Here is an 18,269-nt window from a genome sequence, read left to right on the forward strand (position 1 = left end):
GTGTTCTCTCATGAAAGATTTGGAGGGGGCACAGAGATAAGGGAGGAACAAATCCATGCAAAAGAGGACTATAGTACAGGTTAATAATCTGCTGTCTGTGTGGACTAATACTTTAATTACTGAAGCTCCTCTACAGAGAGTCAGCTCCAAATCTGCCAGGTCAGTAACAGCACACAGAAGAAATGCAAGTAACAAATCAAGTATTTTTAATTTTGTTTTCTTCAAAGTACTTCCTAAAGTTGTAAACACAAAGTTTTCTTCAAAGTGCAATTTTGAAGCCAATATTGGAACAAATGAGGCATCTAACAGTTGCTGAAAGCTGAAAATTTCAAAACTAATTTTATAAACCTAAAAAAAAACCAGACCAAAAAAACCCAACCAAAACCAAACACACCAGCCCCATAAACAAACCCAAACTTCCCAAGGTTTTGAATTCTGCTACATTTTTTAGGTTATTAAAACCTTCCGAAATATTCCCCAAAACTATAATCAGTGTTTGAAAAGCCTTGTCAACTTTGTGCTCCATAGTTGTAAGAAAATCCAGCTATTTATACTGGCATTATGTTTGCTCACAGGCAACTACAAGCCAGACCAGTCTGGAACAAGCACAGTCACTCTTCCATTTCCCAAAAGCCTCATAAAATAGAAATGGGTAAGTCTCTCCCTCACTTCAGCCTTTGGGCAGACTGCCCATGTGCCACATGAAATATTCACTTCATCAGATGCAAACTTAAATATTATGGGTCCATATACAAAAAATGCAATTCCACCAATTAATTGTTAATCAAAAATGAGATTTCACAATCAAGATTATTTTAATCTAAAATGTCACCAATTCCTGCCAAAGATATCTATTTGGAATACAACTGTCAGGTTACTGATTTTTTTTCAGCTAACATATTGAAATAGAAACGATTTTTTAGCATTACTGATCAATTCTTGAACACAAGATTTTCCCGATCATTTTACCCCACTACATTTTTCACATTACATTAACATATAGTCATTTGTCCAAATTACTACTTTTGTTTACTTTCCCTACACCCCAAAAGAAATCCTTTTAACTTCAGGTAGCAGAAAAGTCATAAGTAGAGCCTATTTATCTCAAATCAAGTGTTGCTTCCAGAGGATATAGGTGCTATAGACCCCAGGGTGCTTCCCAGCTGGCAACTAAAGCACCACAGAGCCACTCACACACACACAAGCACAAGACTTCCTGAATGTAGACAGGCATGAATGTCATAGCAGACATGCAATCAGTTCAAGAATCATGTGTGTGCCCTGGAGGGATGCACAGGAGCAGCAGCTTTGAGATTGAGACAGCAGCGAATTGCTTAACACCGGCTTGTTAGGGCTGTGTGCCCACTCTGTACTCAGAGCTGCTGTGGCCTGGGAGGGTACAAAGCTGCAGTAGCTCTCACCCAGGTTTAACAAGGAGTCTCCAGAAAAAAACCACTTGTCCAAAACAATGCAACACATCGTTTACACAATACAACACAACAATACAACATTGTTTCTCCCTCCCTTCCCTGTACTAAAGTATTAACTTTGACCCACTGTTAACAGATGTTGCTTGATCCAGGATTATCCTCTTCTCTGGAGAGTGATGCATTAGAAGTTAACCAAAGGAAAAGCTGCTGAACACCACCCTCCCACTCACCCACCTTAAGCAAACCCAGCAAACAGCAGTAAGCTTGAGGTATGGCTGCCAGCAGCAGACTCTCTCTGTTAGCAGCTGCAGGGCTTGTAAGTACCTCCAAGTGGTCTGGAGGACACAGCAGTCACTGGAGAAACTCAAGTCTCAGCTGTGACAATGAACTTCTGCCCACTGCACTCATTCTCTGAGAACAGCAGTGGAGCCTCTGCAAGTCTCTGGCTTAGGAGACATTTCAAGGAGCTGCCACCCGGGGGGTTGGCTTGCAGGGGTGTTTGCAGTTTTCTTCAGGACAACCATGTGTATCTATATTAATATGTTGCATTAATTCAGAGGACTTGACAATAATTCAGACTCTAAGTCCAGAATGAATGCATCACATAAAATCATCATGTGAAGTTGAAAGCAGGACCCGAGAAAGCCACATCCAAAAACTGCCATGATGTCAAGTCAGCTAACAAACCTGTAAAAAACTAAGCTGACATTTTGAAAGTCCCTTGTTATAAACATGCAAAGCCAATATAAGCTTTTTATAATAATTAATATAACTTAGTTTTGCCGCTCAGTATAGGATAGGAGGTCTGCAAAAAGCTGCAGCAGTAAGATTTATTCATGTCTAATGAGCTAAACTGTTGTATAGATGGAACTTCAGGCTGAATCTTCCCATATGTTGCACACAAAACCAGGAATTAAGAAAATTCAGAAATAGTGAGGCTGTGCAGGAGATAATTCCTAATTTTTTTTATCTTCACCAAAATATGAACTACAGAAAATACTATAGTCCCAACACATATGATTTGGAGGGTTCAGAAACAGATGAGTGATAAAAAAACACATCACCTGAAGTCAGATCCTTCAAGAACAGGAACCTCAGTAAGGATCTCAAACTACAACTGATACTGTTTTACAACTGATCTAGGAACTGAAACATATTTACATGTGCACTGGCTGTCTGCGCTGGATTTGGCTGGGATGGAGTTAATTTTCTTCACAACAGCTGGGAACAGTGCTGGTAGTAGAGAGATGTTCTGGAGTTGCTGAACAGGGCTTACACAAAGGCAAGGCCTTTGCTGCCTATCCCACCACCCCACCAGCAAGGAGGCTGGGGGTCAGAAGGAGCTGGGAGGAGACAGCCAGCACAGCTGATCCCACAAGGTCAAAGGGACATGTCACATCATAGGATGTCATCAGAGCAGTAAAATTAGGGGAATACAGGGGAAGGGGGGAGCATGTTCAGGGACAGCTGAGCATGGGTCAGGCCTGATTCTCTCCCTCATTCCACTGGAGAAGGGGTGTGTGTGAGTGGCTCTGTGGTGCTTTAGCTGCCAGCTGGGAAGCACCCTGGGGTCTATAGCACCTATATCCTCTGGAAGCAACACTTATTTGAGACAAATATGCTCTGATTTGTCTCCATATCCCTCTCTGGCTGTAGCACTGTAGAGTCTCTTCCCACCTAAATGTAAGCAATGCAAGAAGTTTACAAAGTCTGCAGGCTCTTACATGTTCACTCTAGCGGCCTCTGAGAGGTAGGGGATTTCTCACACCACATAAGTTATGGCTCCTCTCTCCCTCAGCCCTTTCCCTTCTTCACAGGTGGAATGGAGGGCTGAGCAGAAGAATGGGATGGGTAATAAGGAGGCATCAATTTTTCAGGAAACCTCTTTTACAACCCTAATTTTGCCCTCACTGCCATACTTACCTCAGGGAAAAAAAAAGAAAAAAAAAGAAAGAAAAAAAAAGGGAAAATCTCAGTTTTATGTAGAAATTGTGCTGACACACAGAAGCCTCCATCCTTCCAGGACATAAACAGCTCCATAAATTGTGGTTTATCCTTATGTTCAAGCAAGACATGCATCAAGGGACATACAATTGTCCTGTTATGGAACCATCTTTAAAACATGCAGGCACTAAAGCCTTATTCTCTTGGTAAGACTGAGTTTCACCAGAACATATTTAATGCCCCTGTGCTTACTCACAAACGAAGCCAACTTTCTCTGCTAAGCAGAGAGATTTCTGAATTGAAATGCTTTTTCTGCAGGCCAAAGGTTGCAACAGATTAAATTCAGCACTAATTAATGCACCACTGAAATCAGAACCATACATTCCAGACACACCCCGAGCTTGTTCTTCCACTGTAGCAACAGAATTTCAATGGTGAATCGTTTTGCAATATCTACTGAAATCTACCTTGAATGCTGAGCACCGAAATAAAAACTACTTTAATCAAACTATCCAATAAAGACCTGAACCTAATTTGTCCTTACAGCTCCATCATGCTCTCTCTTTCTCTCTACTTTCCGTATTTCTAGTGGGTTAGATCACAGATCACTAGATTTTGCTTGCTAGAAGAGATTTAAGTCTTTTCAGTATGCAATGTATTTTATATTGTCAAAGAAAAAAACTTCTAAAGAAAGGGTTTGTACAGGGTCTTTGCTAAGGTGAGGCCTTCTCAACCAGACTCTGTGGTTAAGGGGGAGTTACACATATTTTTCAGTTGCTTTTTCCCTCAATTTGAGCTCTTATTTAATGAGATTTGTATCTTCATAAGCAGTAAAATCTGTTGTAGTGTTGGGATTGAAAGCAATTGTGCGAAGAATGACAGCCACTGATAACACACATGGAATACGCTTCAGTAAAGAGAGAAAAAGCTACCAATCAACTCTGATTTTGGTGCAGTAATTCAGTAGCACAACACTGATACAATACTGTATCAGTAATAATGTAGAAACTTTTCTGTATTGTCTAATGGATCATTAAATATCCACATTAATCTCTGACCATGTGCCCGTTAAGGACTTAAAATCACTAAATTTTGTCATGTCCTATTTTCCTTGTTATACCCTCCTTCCCAGAATATACACCTGTAGCTCTTAAAAAAACACCACAGAAATGTAGATTCCAGGCTCTGCTATTAAGTCAGCAGATTTGGATACTTTCCTTAAATCATTCAGCAACTTCCAAATATTCTGTCTTTGTTTAAAAGCAGTATGTGAGGTTGCATTCCATCTTTCAAGATTCAGCAGTATTTTTTGGAGAGTCCACCACGGATCTCAGAGTTCTGATTCACTGGTGGTGGCATTGCTGTAGCTTGTGGGTTTTTTTTAAGATCTGATCCATACCTACAGAGATGACCAAAGCACTCAAGATTCAGCTGCTGAACAGCTATAAAGCAGCACTCTGCAGTAATTCACTCCATCTCCCTGCCTGCCTTAAAACACCACGATGCAAAGCTGCTGCTGGTGTCAGCTAATGATGTTCACCTGCTTGTGGAAGCCCAGATTTACTTGTCTCAAATGCATAAAAAGCAATTCTCTACAGTCCTCAAATACTACATGGCCTGAAGAAACAGATAATTGAGCCATGCTGCAGAAAATGATAGCATAGTTTACATTAATTTAGGCCATAATTATTAGTTTAAGCACACTTCAGTCAGTAGCATTTTAGTGAAAGGGACACTGAGCTGTATATAAACAAAACCAATGATAAGGAAAAAACTGCAAACTCAGTTATGCTAGGTTGGTTTGCAGGCTGGCAGAAGGCTGTTCATGCATGAGGAATTTAAGATTTCAGACTATGAGAGCCCCAAGTTCCCAGACACCTGCTTCCCCACTTGGGAACTGATTCATGTTTAGTTGTTGAAACTAGGAGAAGTGATTTTTTACTATTCCACTACTCTCACACAGACAGTTGAAGGAGGGAGAACATCTTCCTGGTGTGTGAAACCAAATCTGTTTACTGAACATGGTGGGCTGCAAGTGTGGTGGTAAACATGACAGCTCTGCACTCACAGAGCCACCAAACCTGGAGATGAGAGGGTGAACTGGAGGAGCAGTTTTACCAGTACGGCAGTAACCATCACCCAGCCTGTTATCATAGATTAATTGGCACTCTTTGGAAAACCCCAGAAGGAATTAATGATGAAAGAATGCAGACAACGCAAGAACCACAGCAAGCCAGAAGTAAATACAGTTCACCTTCACAGGGGACTTCACCTGAATATATGACAAAATATACTACAAAAGCCCTGTAGCCCTCAGAACATTCAACTGTTCAGGCAAGTTCCAGTTCTGTGTCATTTACACTGGATATAAGAACATCTGAGCACTGAGTGCACAAAGACATGGCTGTGCCTTTTGAGGAGCATCTAATCTCCAGCTGCACAGCTATGCACTTCACTGTTAAACAGAAAGACAGATCCAATGTGCTCTTTTAAATCTACTTCCAACTAAAAAAAACCCAAAAATAACTTCAACAGAAGGTGGAGCTTACTAGACCATAACCACCCTACAGGTTCAACAAGAGCTTTAAGGGAGAAATTGCTTGAATAATTAATGCAAATCCTCTCTGTGAAAGTTTTGTGTCTGCAACTGATCTATATTTGTCCAGAGAAGGGCAACAAAGCTGGTGAAGAGTCTGCAGCACACGTCCTGTAAAGAGTGGCTGGTTGGGGGTGTTTAGTCTGGAGAAAAGTAGGCTCAGGGGGAGCCTACAAATACCTGAAAGGAAATTGTAGCCAGGTGGGGTCGGTCTCTTCTCCCAAGTAACAAGTGACAGAACAAGAGCACACAGTGTGCCAGGGGAGGTTCAGGTATGCCATTGGGGATTAGACATTGGAATGAGCTGCCCAGGGAGGTGGTGGAGTCGCCGTCCCTGGAGGTGTCTAAGGGAAGACTGCATGTGGCACTGAGTGCCATAGTCTAACTGACAAGGTGGTGTTCAGTCAAAGGTTGGACTCCTTGACCTTTTTTCCAACCTAATTGATTCTGTGATATTTCACAATTCACCTCAACACACAAGTCACATATGAAAAGTGGAGGTTGTCAGCCTCCATCCCAAAAACAACCCCAGTGACACCCACGCTTTGCGCGCTTCAATGTTGTTTCAAAGTAACGCCATCACCCGCCGTAAGAGCACTTGGGCAACGCGAGATCCTTCCCGTCTCTTAGGGCTTAAGTGACGGCGCGTAGGTTCCCTCCCAGCCTCGGGAGAAAGTCCTGCGGGCTCTCTGGGCGGCGGACGGGAGCACTCCGGCGTCCCCAGATCCCCTCCAGCCGGCGTGGGGCCCGCCTGCCCGCGGGGGCCCAGCGCCAGCTCCGAGGGGCCGCTCCGGCGGGAGCCCCGCGGGGAGGCCCCAGGGCCGGCACCGCCTTTCCCCCGGATCATCGCCCCCGCCCCCCGACCGGGCACTCACCGCCAAGGAAGGTGCCAAGGACCAGGCATTTCTTCTTGTGCCGCTTAAGGAAACTCCAGAGCGACCGGAGCATCCTGCGAGCCTGGCCCGCCCCGGGTCCCCGCGGCGGCGGAAGGGGGCGGAGGCGGCGGCGGCACCGCCCGCGGTGCCCCGGAAGCAGCGCCCGGGCCCGGGATGGCGGAGGCGGGGGAGGCGGCCGTGCTGGCCTGGATGGACCAGGCGATCGACGTGGTCAGTGCGGGTCGGGGCTCCCGCTGTGCCGCGGGGAAACCTCGGGGCGCCCCGGGCCCCTCACGGCAGCGGGGAAGGACGGGGCGGGGGATGGGGCCGGCGGAAGCTCCTCCCGCTGCTGTAACGCTGTCCTGTGCCTCTCGCCAGTCTGTCTGTCTGTCTGTCCGTCCCACAGGCTAAGGAGGCGCTGGAGAAAGGGGAGGTTCCCGTGGGCTGCCTGCTGGTCTACAACGGCGAGGTCATAGGCAGGGGCAGGAACGAAGTCAACGAGACGAAGAACGTGAGTCCCGTGGGCCGGGAACATCGTGGCTATGCCGCCCTGCCCTGCGCTCGTCCCGGGGCTGGGTCTCAAACGTGCTCTCCTAAAGTCACCTGGGGGTTAGGAGTGAGAAATGACTGTGCAGCCTCTCCTGATGAAGTTCTGTCCACAGGCCAGAACAAAAAACTATTTCCTGTATATTTTAGACCTGTTGCAACTTTAACCATCAAATCAACTATAAGATCTGGCGCTGAGAGACCCATTAGTGCCAACAGAGATTTTGTACAACTGGAAGTTGTGTATAAATTAATCTGTCTGCAGGATCTGGCTGTAATTCATATTAGACGTCTCAAATCTGAAAACATAATAAAAAGTTAAAATTGGTCTTCTAAGCTGAAAAATGTAACAGTAAAGATGAATTATTATAGTAATTTGTTCTGCAGGACAATCTGTAATGTATTAAGAGGATTCTAATACAGCTTTAAGAAAGCCAGGTGACAGAGAAGTTAAGTGTCTCATGTTACACCATTGTAAGCACTGTGGGGAAGCAGACACTTGGGAAAATCATGCCAGAGATAGTAATATTGTGTAGAAATCACATGTTAATAAACAGACAGAACATAACTTGCAAGACTGATAACAAAATCAAAATCAACTTAAGAATGTCAGGGAAGCTTTCAGGCATTTTTTGTGTCAGGACTGTCTGAAGGTGCATACTAAAATGCAAGGAGCCTGATTTAAAAACAATCATCTGGATTTTGGAAACAGTAATCTGTTAATATCTCTGAAAGCCAAGCTTTTTTCGAATTGCTGCTCAGCTCAAATTTCACTTCTTTTGTGGCTCAATTTTCATGAATGTTTATATTATAGTGATTGGAAATGCTGGGTACTTAGTGCTTTTAAATTTTTTATCAGATACGTAATTGCTCCATGTCGTCTGAAAAAAATCTAAGCTTGAAAGCAGTACTTGTTATGAAATGTGAACAAAGGAAATTGTTTTCAGTTTTCTCCTAACGATTTCTGGCATTATTTAGGGACCATCCTGGAGAAAAAAACCAATCCTCTTGAACCATTGAGGCAGTTCCAGCAGACATCATAAATGCCAAAGTCTGTTTTAAAACTAATTTATTGTCCTACCTTATATTGAAGGACCTCTCCAGAACATCATTCCTCAGATGGCTAAAAAATGTCTGATTTCCAGTTTCAAACTTTTAATGTTCTGTTTATATCTCCCTGTTCTTGTGCCAGCACCATCCATTACTTTACATAGCTTGGATGTATTTAAAGTCTTATTCCTTTTCAGCTTTTGTTTTTCTCAAGCCAGCTGTTTAATTTCCTCTCAGAAGACAGGCTGGCTTTCTGTGTTCATTAGAATAATTCTTTTACATAGCCATTCCAGCTTTGATTCATTTTTTCTTGAATTCACTTAACCAGAACTCTTAAGAACACTTAACTGGAATTTTATTCTGGATGGACTTGTGCTTTGTTTGATAACAATAGTACTTCACATTCTCCCTGGAAGAAAGTCCACCAATGTTTTCTGGAGCTTCCTTGGTCTTTTATGCTGTTTTGTTATTCTTCATTTGTTATTTTTTAATTTTATTTTTTTGTAATTTTCTTTACTCCTGTCTTGAAGGCCATCCACCTCCTGAATGACACTCTCACCCTGTCACTTCTCGTGATGTCTTTCATCATACAAAAGACATCACATCATCAGCTGCTTTCTGTAGGGGTTTTTCCAGTTAATGTCAGTGACACAACTGAAAACATTTAAGCCAAATGATCTTTGAGTGTCTGTGGTAATGAGTTCCCCCTGGACAAATATTTCCCCTGTCAGTGCAATGTCTCTTCTTTTCTTGCTCACCTTACGTTCCTTGCATTAGGCTGTTTTCCCCACTCACAGTAATTTCACAGGTTGTGCTGTGCCAGATGCACTGGAGATGTCCAGAGAGACTGATGTTTCTCTTGCCTAGAAAAAACATTTGTCAAAGAAAGTTACTAAGTTAATTTAGTCTCAGCTATCTTCTTGTTTAATTTACCTTTTATAAGGACTAGCCCTTATGACACTACTTTTAAAGGTTTGGTATCTTGCCTGCTTTACTATTGAGACCCTCCTGGATAGGTGTCATACAATCCTGACACCTATCCTTCCTGGTGTTTATTACTGTGACTCTGTTTGCTCTGAAGGTTTCACTCATGTAACACTCTGCCTTGATGCATTAAAGTGTTGCCATGAGACTGGCAGTTTTCTGGCTCCCAAAAATGCAGCTTTATAGCATACTGACTTTTTGAACTCCATGAAAAATTGGTTCCTGCTTTGAAGAAGTGATCATTTATCCAACTAGATCTTCAGTCCTTCCCTGCAATTCTGCCTTTGGTCAGGAATCAGCTTGCCTCTGAGCCTTTTGTCAAATAAATTCTGTCTTCTCCTTAAGCAGGTCCCTGCGTCCTGTGATGTAATGGGCTGAAGTTAGGAGCAGGTAGTGTCTTCTTTATGCCCTCTTTCAGTATGTTCCTAAACTGCACATTTTGGCAAAAAAATTTAGTTGCCAAAAACTTGCTATCTCTTGTCACCCTGCTTCTTTTTTTTTTTTTTTTTTTTGCCTGCCATGTGCACAGCAGAACACATTCATGTCAGAAATACTGCTGCTTACTCTGTGGAAGTTATTTGCAAAATTTCTGATCATTACATTCTACTGGGAGAAGTTGCTTTTGGGAGGAGGGAGTTTGTATGCAGCCGTGTTTGGTTTATTTTATTTTTTAGGAGCATGGCTGTGGCATCAGCATTTCAAAAGAGACATGACACTACTTGTCTTCCTTGGGCAACAGTGCAGCAAATGTCTGTGTAAGACATTGGGTCTAGACAGCTTGGTGATTCGTTCTCAAGCGTGTGCCAGTGCTGTGTTCCCTCTGGCAGCTCCCACACTTGCTTGCTTGTTCACAGTCTTGCCTCAGACCAACCTGAAAATTTTCTCCCTCACAGCATATGTGACCCTGCCCATCAAGAAATGTGTTTTTGGCATCTTTATTCCAACATGTGATCAAATCATTCACTTCCCAGTAAAATGCTCTCTGTCCTAGGTCCTTTGTTGATACACACAGACATCTCCTCTTTGTTCTGTTCTCTTGGGTCATTTTAGCAAGTGTCCTGCAGGCACAGTAGGGGATAATTGAAACTGAAGTATTGTTTGTGTAATGAAGCCACAAAATGACACAGAAATTTGAGCTTTGGACCCCTTTACTCTTTCTTGTTAATTATGGTCTAAAATTTAGAAAGCAAGCTTTTTAGATACCTTTACTGTCTGTGAAACGTTTGCCACAGTTTGGGGCACTGTCAAGGCTTTTACCCCACTGAGTCAGCTTTTTTTCCTTTGGTACACCATTTGCCACTCTGTAACAATTCTCATTTTCCCTTGCTACTCTTAACCTGCTTTTGCTTTCTTGGTTTTAAAATAGTGTGTAATATTTGGCAAGTTAAGCTTATGAATTGAGTCAGTGATTCAAAATTAAAATAATCCCTCTTGTATGTTGCTTTATACACAGCAAATCAAAAAAAAGCTATCTTAATACAAAATAAAATCTTAAGACAGACCTGGAAGGTCAGTTTTTCCCTTTTATCTTGTCTTTAAGATGGACTTTTAATAGGTTGTGTAAGGAGGGAGCTCAAGAAACAAGTGTAAACCTTCTCCTTGCACATCCTTTCCACTTCTGGAAGTGAATAGCTTGGGGACTTCCAGAGTCCAAGGCCTATATCTGGATCATTGTTTCTGATAACTATCCTCCATGCACATATCCTCCATGAATTTGTCTAAACCTTTTTTGAGCTCATTTATTTTTTTGGCTCCCATAGCATCCTGTGGCAATGAGTTCCACAATATAATTTGTGAAAGAGTACTTCCTTTTGTTTATTTTATATCTGCTGCCTGATAATTTCATTGGATACTCACTTGTTATGAGAAATAATAAATCACAGTTATAACTGTGATTTTTCCACATTTTTCTTGATTATTTTAGAAACCTCTACTGTAGTCCTCTTAACTTGGAAAACTATTGGCTGTATCTGTTAAGAGCCACAGTCTAATTAGTCTCTAAATGGAAACTGTTCTGTAACTTGGATAATCCTTTCTCACCCTGAGGTGAGACTTTGTCCTGATGTTCCTGTGTCTTCAAGACATGACATGACCAAAACAGTGTGTTTTACTTAAGATATGGGCACACTGGTGTGTAGTAGTGTTCTATATTAGTGTAATCTCATTTGTGTAGCTGTCTTCTATTACTGCAGAAGCTGGTAGGACCTGCAGCAGCTGCTTGGCCTTTCTAGGAGTTTTAAAATGTTTTTGAACAGTATCAAACATAGCAGTGAGTTATGAGTCCTTTGCCATGTATTGCAGAGCATCCCAGTGTTATCACCACAGATCTTCACAGTGCTAAAACATTAACCCAAGTTCATGTTTTGAGAGGAAGCTATCAAAGGTCATGTAAGGACATACAAAAGAGGAGTAGAAATACAATCTGGATTGATTAAGTCTTACTCTAATGCTTGTGTCAAAAACATCTTGTTTTTCAGAATAGATAGAAAAGGAAGGAAAATACTAACAGTCTTAATTCAAATAAGCATCAGGCTCTAACTGAAGAGTCCTTTCAAAACTAGTACTTCCTGAAATTTTTGCTGTCACATTTCATTGGTGTAACACAGTGCTGCAGACATTTCAGAGAGCTACTGGGACATTACTGATTATTTTGGTCTCTCTGCTAATAAAATCAACACTTCCATTCAGGTTTTTGTGCCATAGATACTGAGATACTAATCATTCAGTTATCTTGGGTAAAAAAAGAGAAATTATTATTCCTTTGTCTTTTTGTAATCAGTCATATGCTGAAATCCCTGCCTATTACTTGAGGGACTTACTGGACATGTATCCCCAGGCAGCATTAAACCTGAGGCAAACTGTTCATAGTGTATTCATTCCTTGTGAGCACAGGAATATTGTCAGAGGGAGGAAAAGGTACCAGCAAGGAGCATTTTGTTAATATTTCCAGAGAAAGTAATCCAGCCTGTATTCTTGCTTTTGGAAGTAGAGCAGGCTATGGGCTATGTCAGTTGTGCCAGTGAGCTTTGTGTGTCCCTGAAGCATCAAGCAGAGCTTTCATGTCTTGCCTCACTGTGCTGGCATGGCTGAGAGAGGAGAACTTCTGAGCATGCTCCTCTGCCTTGGGAAAAGTAGAAGAAAAAACTGTCACTTGTAGATCTTGTGTGCTACACACAGGAGGTTGGAGTTGAATATTTTCTTTCTTGGACTGAGTATTTCTTCTGCAGTTTGGGTGCTATAAAATGTCTTTTGCAACTTGAACCAGCAAAGAGCATTACATTACTTCTATAACAAAAGTGAATAAATGCAAACTTTAAAGAAAATACTTATTTTTATCTTCTAGGCTACTCGACATGCAGAAATGGTGGCAATCGACCAGGTCCTTGAGTGGTGCAAGCAGCACAAGAGGGATTATCGGGAGGTGTTCCCGCAGCTGGTGCTGTACGTAACTGTGGAGCCCTGTATCATGTGTGCAGCTGCTCTGCGCTTGATGAGTATCCTTTCCTGCTGACTCACTCTGGGAAACTGTCTCAAACCATTACTCCTTCCATGGTGGGCCCACAAAGAAAGGCTGGACAGTGTCAGGGAAAGGCATGAGGGGTGGTTTGAGGGTCTGCACCCACCAGCTGTCCATGATGAACAGCGAGGGTCTCAGGAATGACAGAGATATGGTGCAGTTATGACAAACAACTGTTAAGAGATTAAAAATACATTTTAGAGATGTTTGTTAGGATGTAAAATGAGTCAAATGCAGTTCAGTGTTCAGCTTTGAATGTTTGTATCAATCAGTAAACCATGTCTTTGTATGACCCTGCTTTGGAGATTCATGTTTCCCCTTTTCTGAGAAAGGCTGGATGTGCATCTTCAGCAGTACATCTTACATCATTCAAAAGTAAGTTCTGATTTTATGAGGGAGGAATTGTAGCTCAAGCTAATTTAGTTTGAAGAGTACTAGCACATTTTAGGAAATTTGATGACTGCCTAGATCAGGCTTCTGTACTTCCTGCTTGTTTTTCACTTAATACCTTGACTCACTCCCATAAATTCCACGGGTCGTGTACGGCTGTCGAAATGAGCGATTTGGAGGCTGTGGCTCCGTTTTGAGCATCTCATCTGATGATATGGTGGACTCAGGAGACCCATTTGAAGTAGGCTGTAAAATGTTTCCCTTTGTTTTCCAGCTAGGGTACTGTGCCTGGCTTTGCTACCAGGCTTTTAGAATCTTATGCATCACTTCAAGAGGACACAGATGGAAGATGATCAAAGTCAAGTAAAGTTGGCCTAATCAGAAAATAATGTAAAAAAAAAATAGGTCCTAAAAGAAAACTGAGGAAACCCTGATGACAGTCTTAAATTATTTAAAAGGATGTGTCAAAGGGTAAAGGAAAGAATTATGCTTGTGGGACAAGGTAAGAATTAAATATATCTAAAATACGTGTAATACTTAGAACAGTAAATATATGCTACAGGAAGAGATGGGGGAAAATTATTTTAAGCTGCACAATGTACAAACACATAATCAATAAATATCAAGTAACAGCAACTTATAAAATTGCTGGGTTTTAGCTGAGCCACTGGAAATGATTGTATTTGTTTTCAGTCTGTGTGTTTATGAGGTAAAATGTATTAGCTTAGACTTACTTCATGTAGTTCAAATCCCAAAATAAATCTGAACTGCAACAGTAGCAGAGGAAATTCAGTTTAGCTAGCAAGAAACTTTCTGAATAGTAGGGATACTGAAAGGCTGAACAGTGTCTGAGATGCTTTAGGCATCTTTGTCATGTGAGAAAGGCTGGACAAGCATTCAGTGGAGGCAGAGTTTAAATAAATCTTGGTGCTTTACAGCATGATACTACCTATGTACCCATACATAGATGTAGAGATTATTTATAGCATTTTATTTATTACATTATTCACAGTTGTACATGACTTTGCGTTAGACAGTGATACCGATTCCTGGAGTTCTTTTCCATGTTTCACATTAATGATTTTAATGAATGTAAAAAACAAGTAGCATATTTCAGCATTGCAAATAAGCACTAAAGGCTCAAGGCTCAAAGAATTTCAGTCAGGAAAACAATACTGTTTGGCACTCCAGTGTAAACATATTAGGCATCTTTCTGTCAGTGTGTCAGTGAGACTAACATCTGAATTGATTGGTGTAGTTGGGACTGGAAGAGTGTTCATTTGCTAACATTGGCATGTGGTATTTCATTTTTTTATACATTCAGAAGACAGAAAGGAGAAGGTTCTCGATACTATGAATCTTTTGTTTCTGTAGGCAACTGCAGTGGAATGTATAGGAGTAAATACTTGTTTCCTAGCATGGATGGAGATTTATCTAGTGTGAGTGACATTTAAATGCTTTGACATTAGTGTTCATGGCATAGAAAAGTATTTTAGAAGGACCAAAAAGATCTGAAAGGTGACTGTTAGGAATAAAGAATAGATACGTAGATGAGTGTTTTCTGTCAGGAATCTTATCTGCAAATACCTAGGTGTATTTTTCTTATGTTTCCAAGTGCTTGAGGAATATGGGAGGTTGGAAACACATTAATAAGAAAGAAATTGTAGATTTCATAAAAAAACTTACAGAATTGACTAAGAAAGTTTGTTTTACCTAATATTAAGTTATTACAGAAATTACTTATTCTATTAAGTCTCAACATAGTGTTTTTAAAGTGTATTAAGTATTAAACCTAAAAACGAGATTTTTTTTTGACCCCTAAGTTGACAGTACAGTTGTTTAAAATTATTCTGTACTCAAGGCATTATTGTGAAGCATGGAATATGTTATTCTCAGATGTGCTCACTAACATCATTCTAATTTGAGCAGTGCTCTTCTGGCTATCGTGCTGAAGAAGCAGTGGAATTGTTGAAAGCTTTTTACAGACAAGAAAATCCCAATGGTAGGTTTTACATTAATGCATCCATTTTGATCCCAACCTAATTTAAAAGAATGTTGGCACTGAAATTACTGTAATTCACTTCTGATGATTCTTCTCCTTTCCTGTTTCTTGGCAGCACCAAAATCCAAAGTACGGAAAAAGGATCGTCGTCAGTAGCCCTACACTTACCAAAAAATAATATGTGAAGGTTTCTTCAGCATGCTGCTTTTTGAAAATGTGCAGTTCAATCAAACTATGTTTCATTTTCTCTTCAGAGTTTTTACTAATAGGATACTTAGTACCTGTTCCTACGTTTTTATATTTATGGTTTCTTGTTACCATGACAAATCAAGAGTAAATGGCTGTTTTTAGAAAGAGGAAAATTGGTGGTTCAAGTCCACTTGTTTACAGACAGATCCATTAAAATGGTGCTTCTGTACAGTACATTCTAGAATATTTTTTTCCTTCTGTGTGTGGAGAAGCATCTTGCTTTTCCACAAAATAGCAAATGTTTGCTTAGGCAAGCAAGCAACTCTCTTAGAAGGTTACATTTGTAAGTCCTTTACAGTCTGTGTGTGTATTTTCATTCAAAAGGCATATAAAGGAATTGGACAGTCCTTGAAGACTTAAGACCATTGCAAATGTTTCCTCATTTTTTTCTACCTTAGCACAAGCCAGATTTTCAGAGGTAATTTCTGAAAGTCACATACCTGTGTAGACAGGGACATACAGACAATTACATGTCCGTTTCTGTCTGCTGCTGCTTAGTAAGGATAAGCAAATATCACTTGGCTGCACAACACCTTCATACAGAGTTGTGGAGAAACTCCACAACTCTCTTTAAGCTGTCCACTCCTCTTGTGAATATCAGTATAAGAAATACTTCATTTTTAAGAATCCACTAAGAAGTTGTTCTGAGCTCCTAAATTATATATTAAATATATATATATTTTATATATATATATTAGTGTATATATTTTATATATATATATATATATAATTATATACTAAATTATAGTAATGAAAATGGGCAAATACAAGGGAAAACCCAGAAATGAAGCTGGTAATAACATGAATAAAATGTATTTAAGACACTTTTCATAGTGTTGGTTGGCTTTGTCATTTCCGTGTACTTTGCCTGGCCATGCAGTAATTTATAATCCAGAAGAGGGCCTTCAAGTTCCACTAATGAATTAAGAATACAAGTACGGTTCAGTCTTGATTGTATACCTCTTAGTGGATACTTACATGAAGGATGAAATTGTTGGTAGTTTATTTGGCTGTTACTCAGAAATTTGAGAAATGCTGTAGCTTTTTTTATTTTATGCAGAAGAGTGTTCGAAATTTTATAACTATAAAAACTAAATACAGTTAAATTTTTTCAGTATTTCAAATAAATGCTTTCAAAAGTGTTTCTAAGAAGAATATTAAAAGCATTACTTTGTCACCATTGTTCTTAATAACTTGTATTTTATGTTTTTACTTAATGTTTACAAAATGACATGGGAAAGAAGCGTTTTTACCATAATAGCTATTTTCAGAGTTTAGAAATAATATTTCTTTTCCTTAAGCCCTGTAACTGTGATGTCAGTAGCCTATCCTATTCTCCTGACCATTACTTAGAGCTCTCTTTGAGTCTTTCCCATTCCATAAACAAAAGTTATGACTGTGTTTGTAGATTTAATCTGCCTCAGAGCTCGAAGGGCTTGTGAACCAGACAGCTAAGCTGGAAAAGCTATTTAGGAAAGGACCATTTTTAATCACTGGGATGGCTTTATTAGAAAGAAACAGGCATGCCTGTGATGATGGCATTTGGCTGGTGATAAAAGATGGCAATTTATCACTATAGATATATTCACATCTCAGCTGGACCATGATTTTCTTATACCTTGAAGAAATCACTGAAGTCCAAATTAAAGACATCAGACATCTGGCTCGTCACTGACATCAGTGACAGTAGGAATCAGAGCCTTCATACTGTTTAAAACCAGGACCTAAATCTCTCAACATCGTTTCTTTTTCAGAGGGGCTGTGAACACTTTCCTTTCCCATTGCTTTCTTTCACAGAAGGATGTTGTTATTGGAACATGTGGGACAGTAGGAGCCATGTAAATAAGTAGAAAAATTACTGGTAGTAGGACAAAACACATTTTAAAAGCTTTGTCCAATTTTTCAACCCTTAAGTTGGAACAGAACTTTTTTGTCAGTGGTAACCTGTCACTTAATAAACAGTTCAAGTCTTGTGCAAAGCCAAAAGAGGCTGAAGAGGATGAGAAAAATAAAGATTTCTTTTGAGAGCGATCAAGGCTAATAATGTCCATCCTGGAACAGAGACATGGAAGAAAAATAATGTAGCACAATAAAAACTGTCATTTTTCAGAAAGGTTATAAAAGATAATTCTGTTTAATGTAATGTGTAATCAAAAGAAAAATGGTCTAGTATTGAGGTAAATTTGGATGGGGGGAGGGATTTGTTTTCACTCTTTTTGTTGGTTGGTTGATTGGGTTTGAGTTTTTTTTAGCATAATAATTAGCTTGAGGAACAAACTGCTGAAAGATTACACTGGAAGCAAAAATGGAACCTATTCACCTGAAAATCCTGCTACTTAGCTAAGTAAGAACAAATGCAGATACGCAGGTATTTTTATAAAATAAACAAACCAGCTCCTGCGTGACACAAGCCCCTCCTCAGAGCCGTGCAGCTGGCTCCTCCTTGCTCCCCAGGCAGTGCTCTCCTCCCTCCCTGCAAAGGGCCCTGCCACCACACTGCAGGAGCCCAGCAGGCTGGTCCTGTGCCACTGCCCTCAGAGGTGCCTCAAGCAGCTGTCCCAGCCTGCTGTACCACAGCTCTTCCTAACCACTTTTGAGCTTATCAGCATGTTTTAGAGTCAGATTTGCAAACTTGAGAGATCCACAAGAAATTACAGAGATCCTGGGAAGAAGGTTCTAAGTTCAG

The 18,269-nt window shown here is 40.5% G+C and overlaps 2 protein-coding genes across 3 annotated transcripts in view; one reads left to right on the top strand and one right to left on the bottom strand.

Annotated features, from left to right (window-relative positions):
- The window catches only part of PEX3 (peroxisomal biogenesis factor 3), a 20,681-nt gene extending 13,703 nt beyond the window's left edge, over positions 1–6,978 (bottom strand). Inside the window, exon 1 of the mRNA XM_054630171.2 lies at positions 6,846–6,978. Coding sequence (XP_054486146.1) covers positions 6,846–6,918 — 73 coding nt within the window. The 5' untranslated portion in view covers positions 6,919–6,978. The remainder of the gene's footprint in view (positions 1–6,845) is intronic.
- Positions 6,947–17,614, top strand: ADAT2 (adenosine deaminase tRNA specific 2). Of its 2 annotated transcripts, XM_054630173.2 has the most exons (6): positions 6,947–7,076; positions 7,252–7,356; positions 12,769–12,919; positions 13,467–13,573; positions 15,262–15,334; positions 15,450–17,614. In XM_054630173.2, the coding sequence occupies exons 1-6, from the start codon at positions 7,020–7,022 to the stop codon at positions 15,488–15,490; spliced, it is 534 nt and encodes a 177-aa protein (XP_054486148.2). In that variant the 5' UTR covers positions 6,947–7,019; the 3' UTR covers positions 15,491–17,614. The 2 variants fall into 2 exon arrangements, 1 of the variants encoding a protein (XP_054486148.2); XR_013181384.1 differs by having other exon boundaries at positions 13,467–15,334.
- The last annotated feature ends 655 nt before the right edge of the window (positions 17,615–18,269 follow it).

This window comes from Agelaius phoeniceus, chromosome 3 (assembly GCF_051311805.1).
Source record: "Agelaius phoeniceus isolate bAgePho1 chromosome 3, bAgePho1.hap1, whole genome shotgun sequence".
Taxonomy (NCBI): domain Eukaryota; kingdom Metazoa; phylum Chordata; class Aves; order Passeriformes; family Icteridae; genus Agelaius; species Agelaius phoeniceus.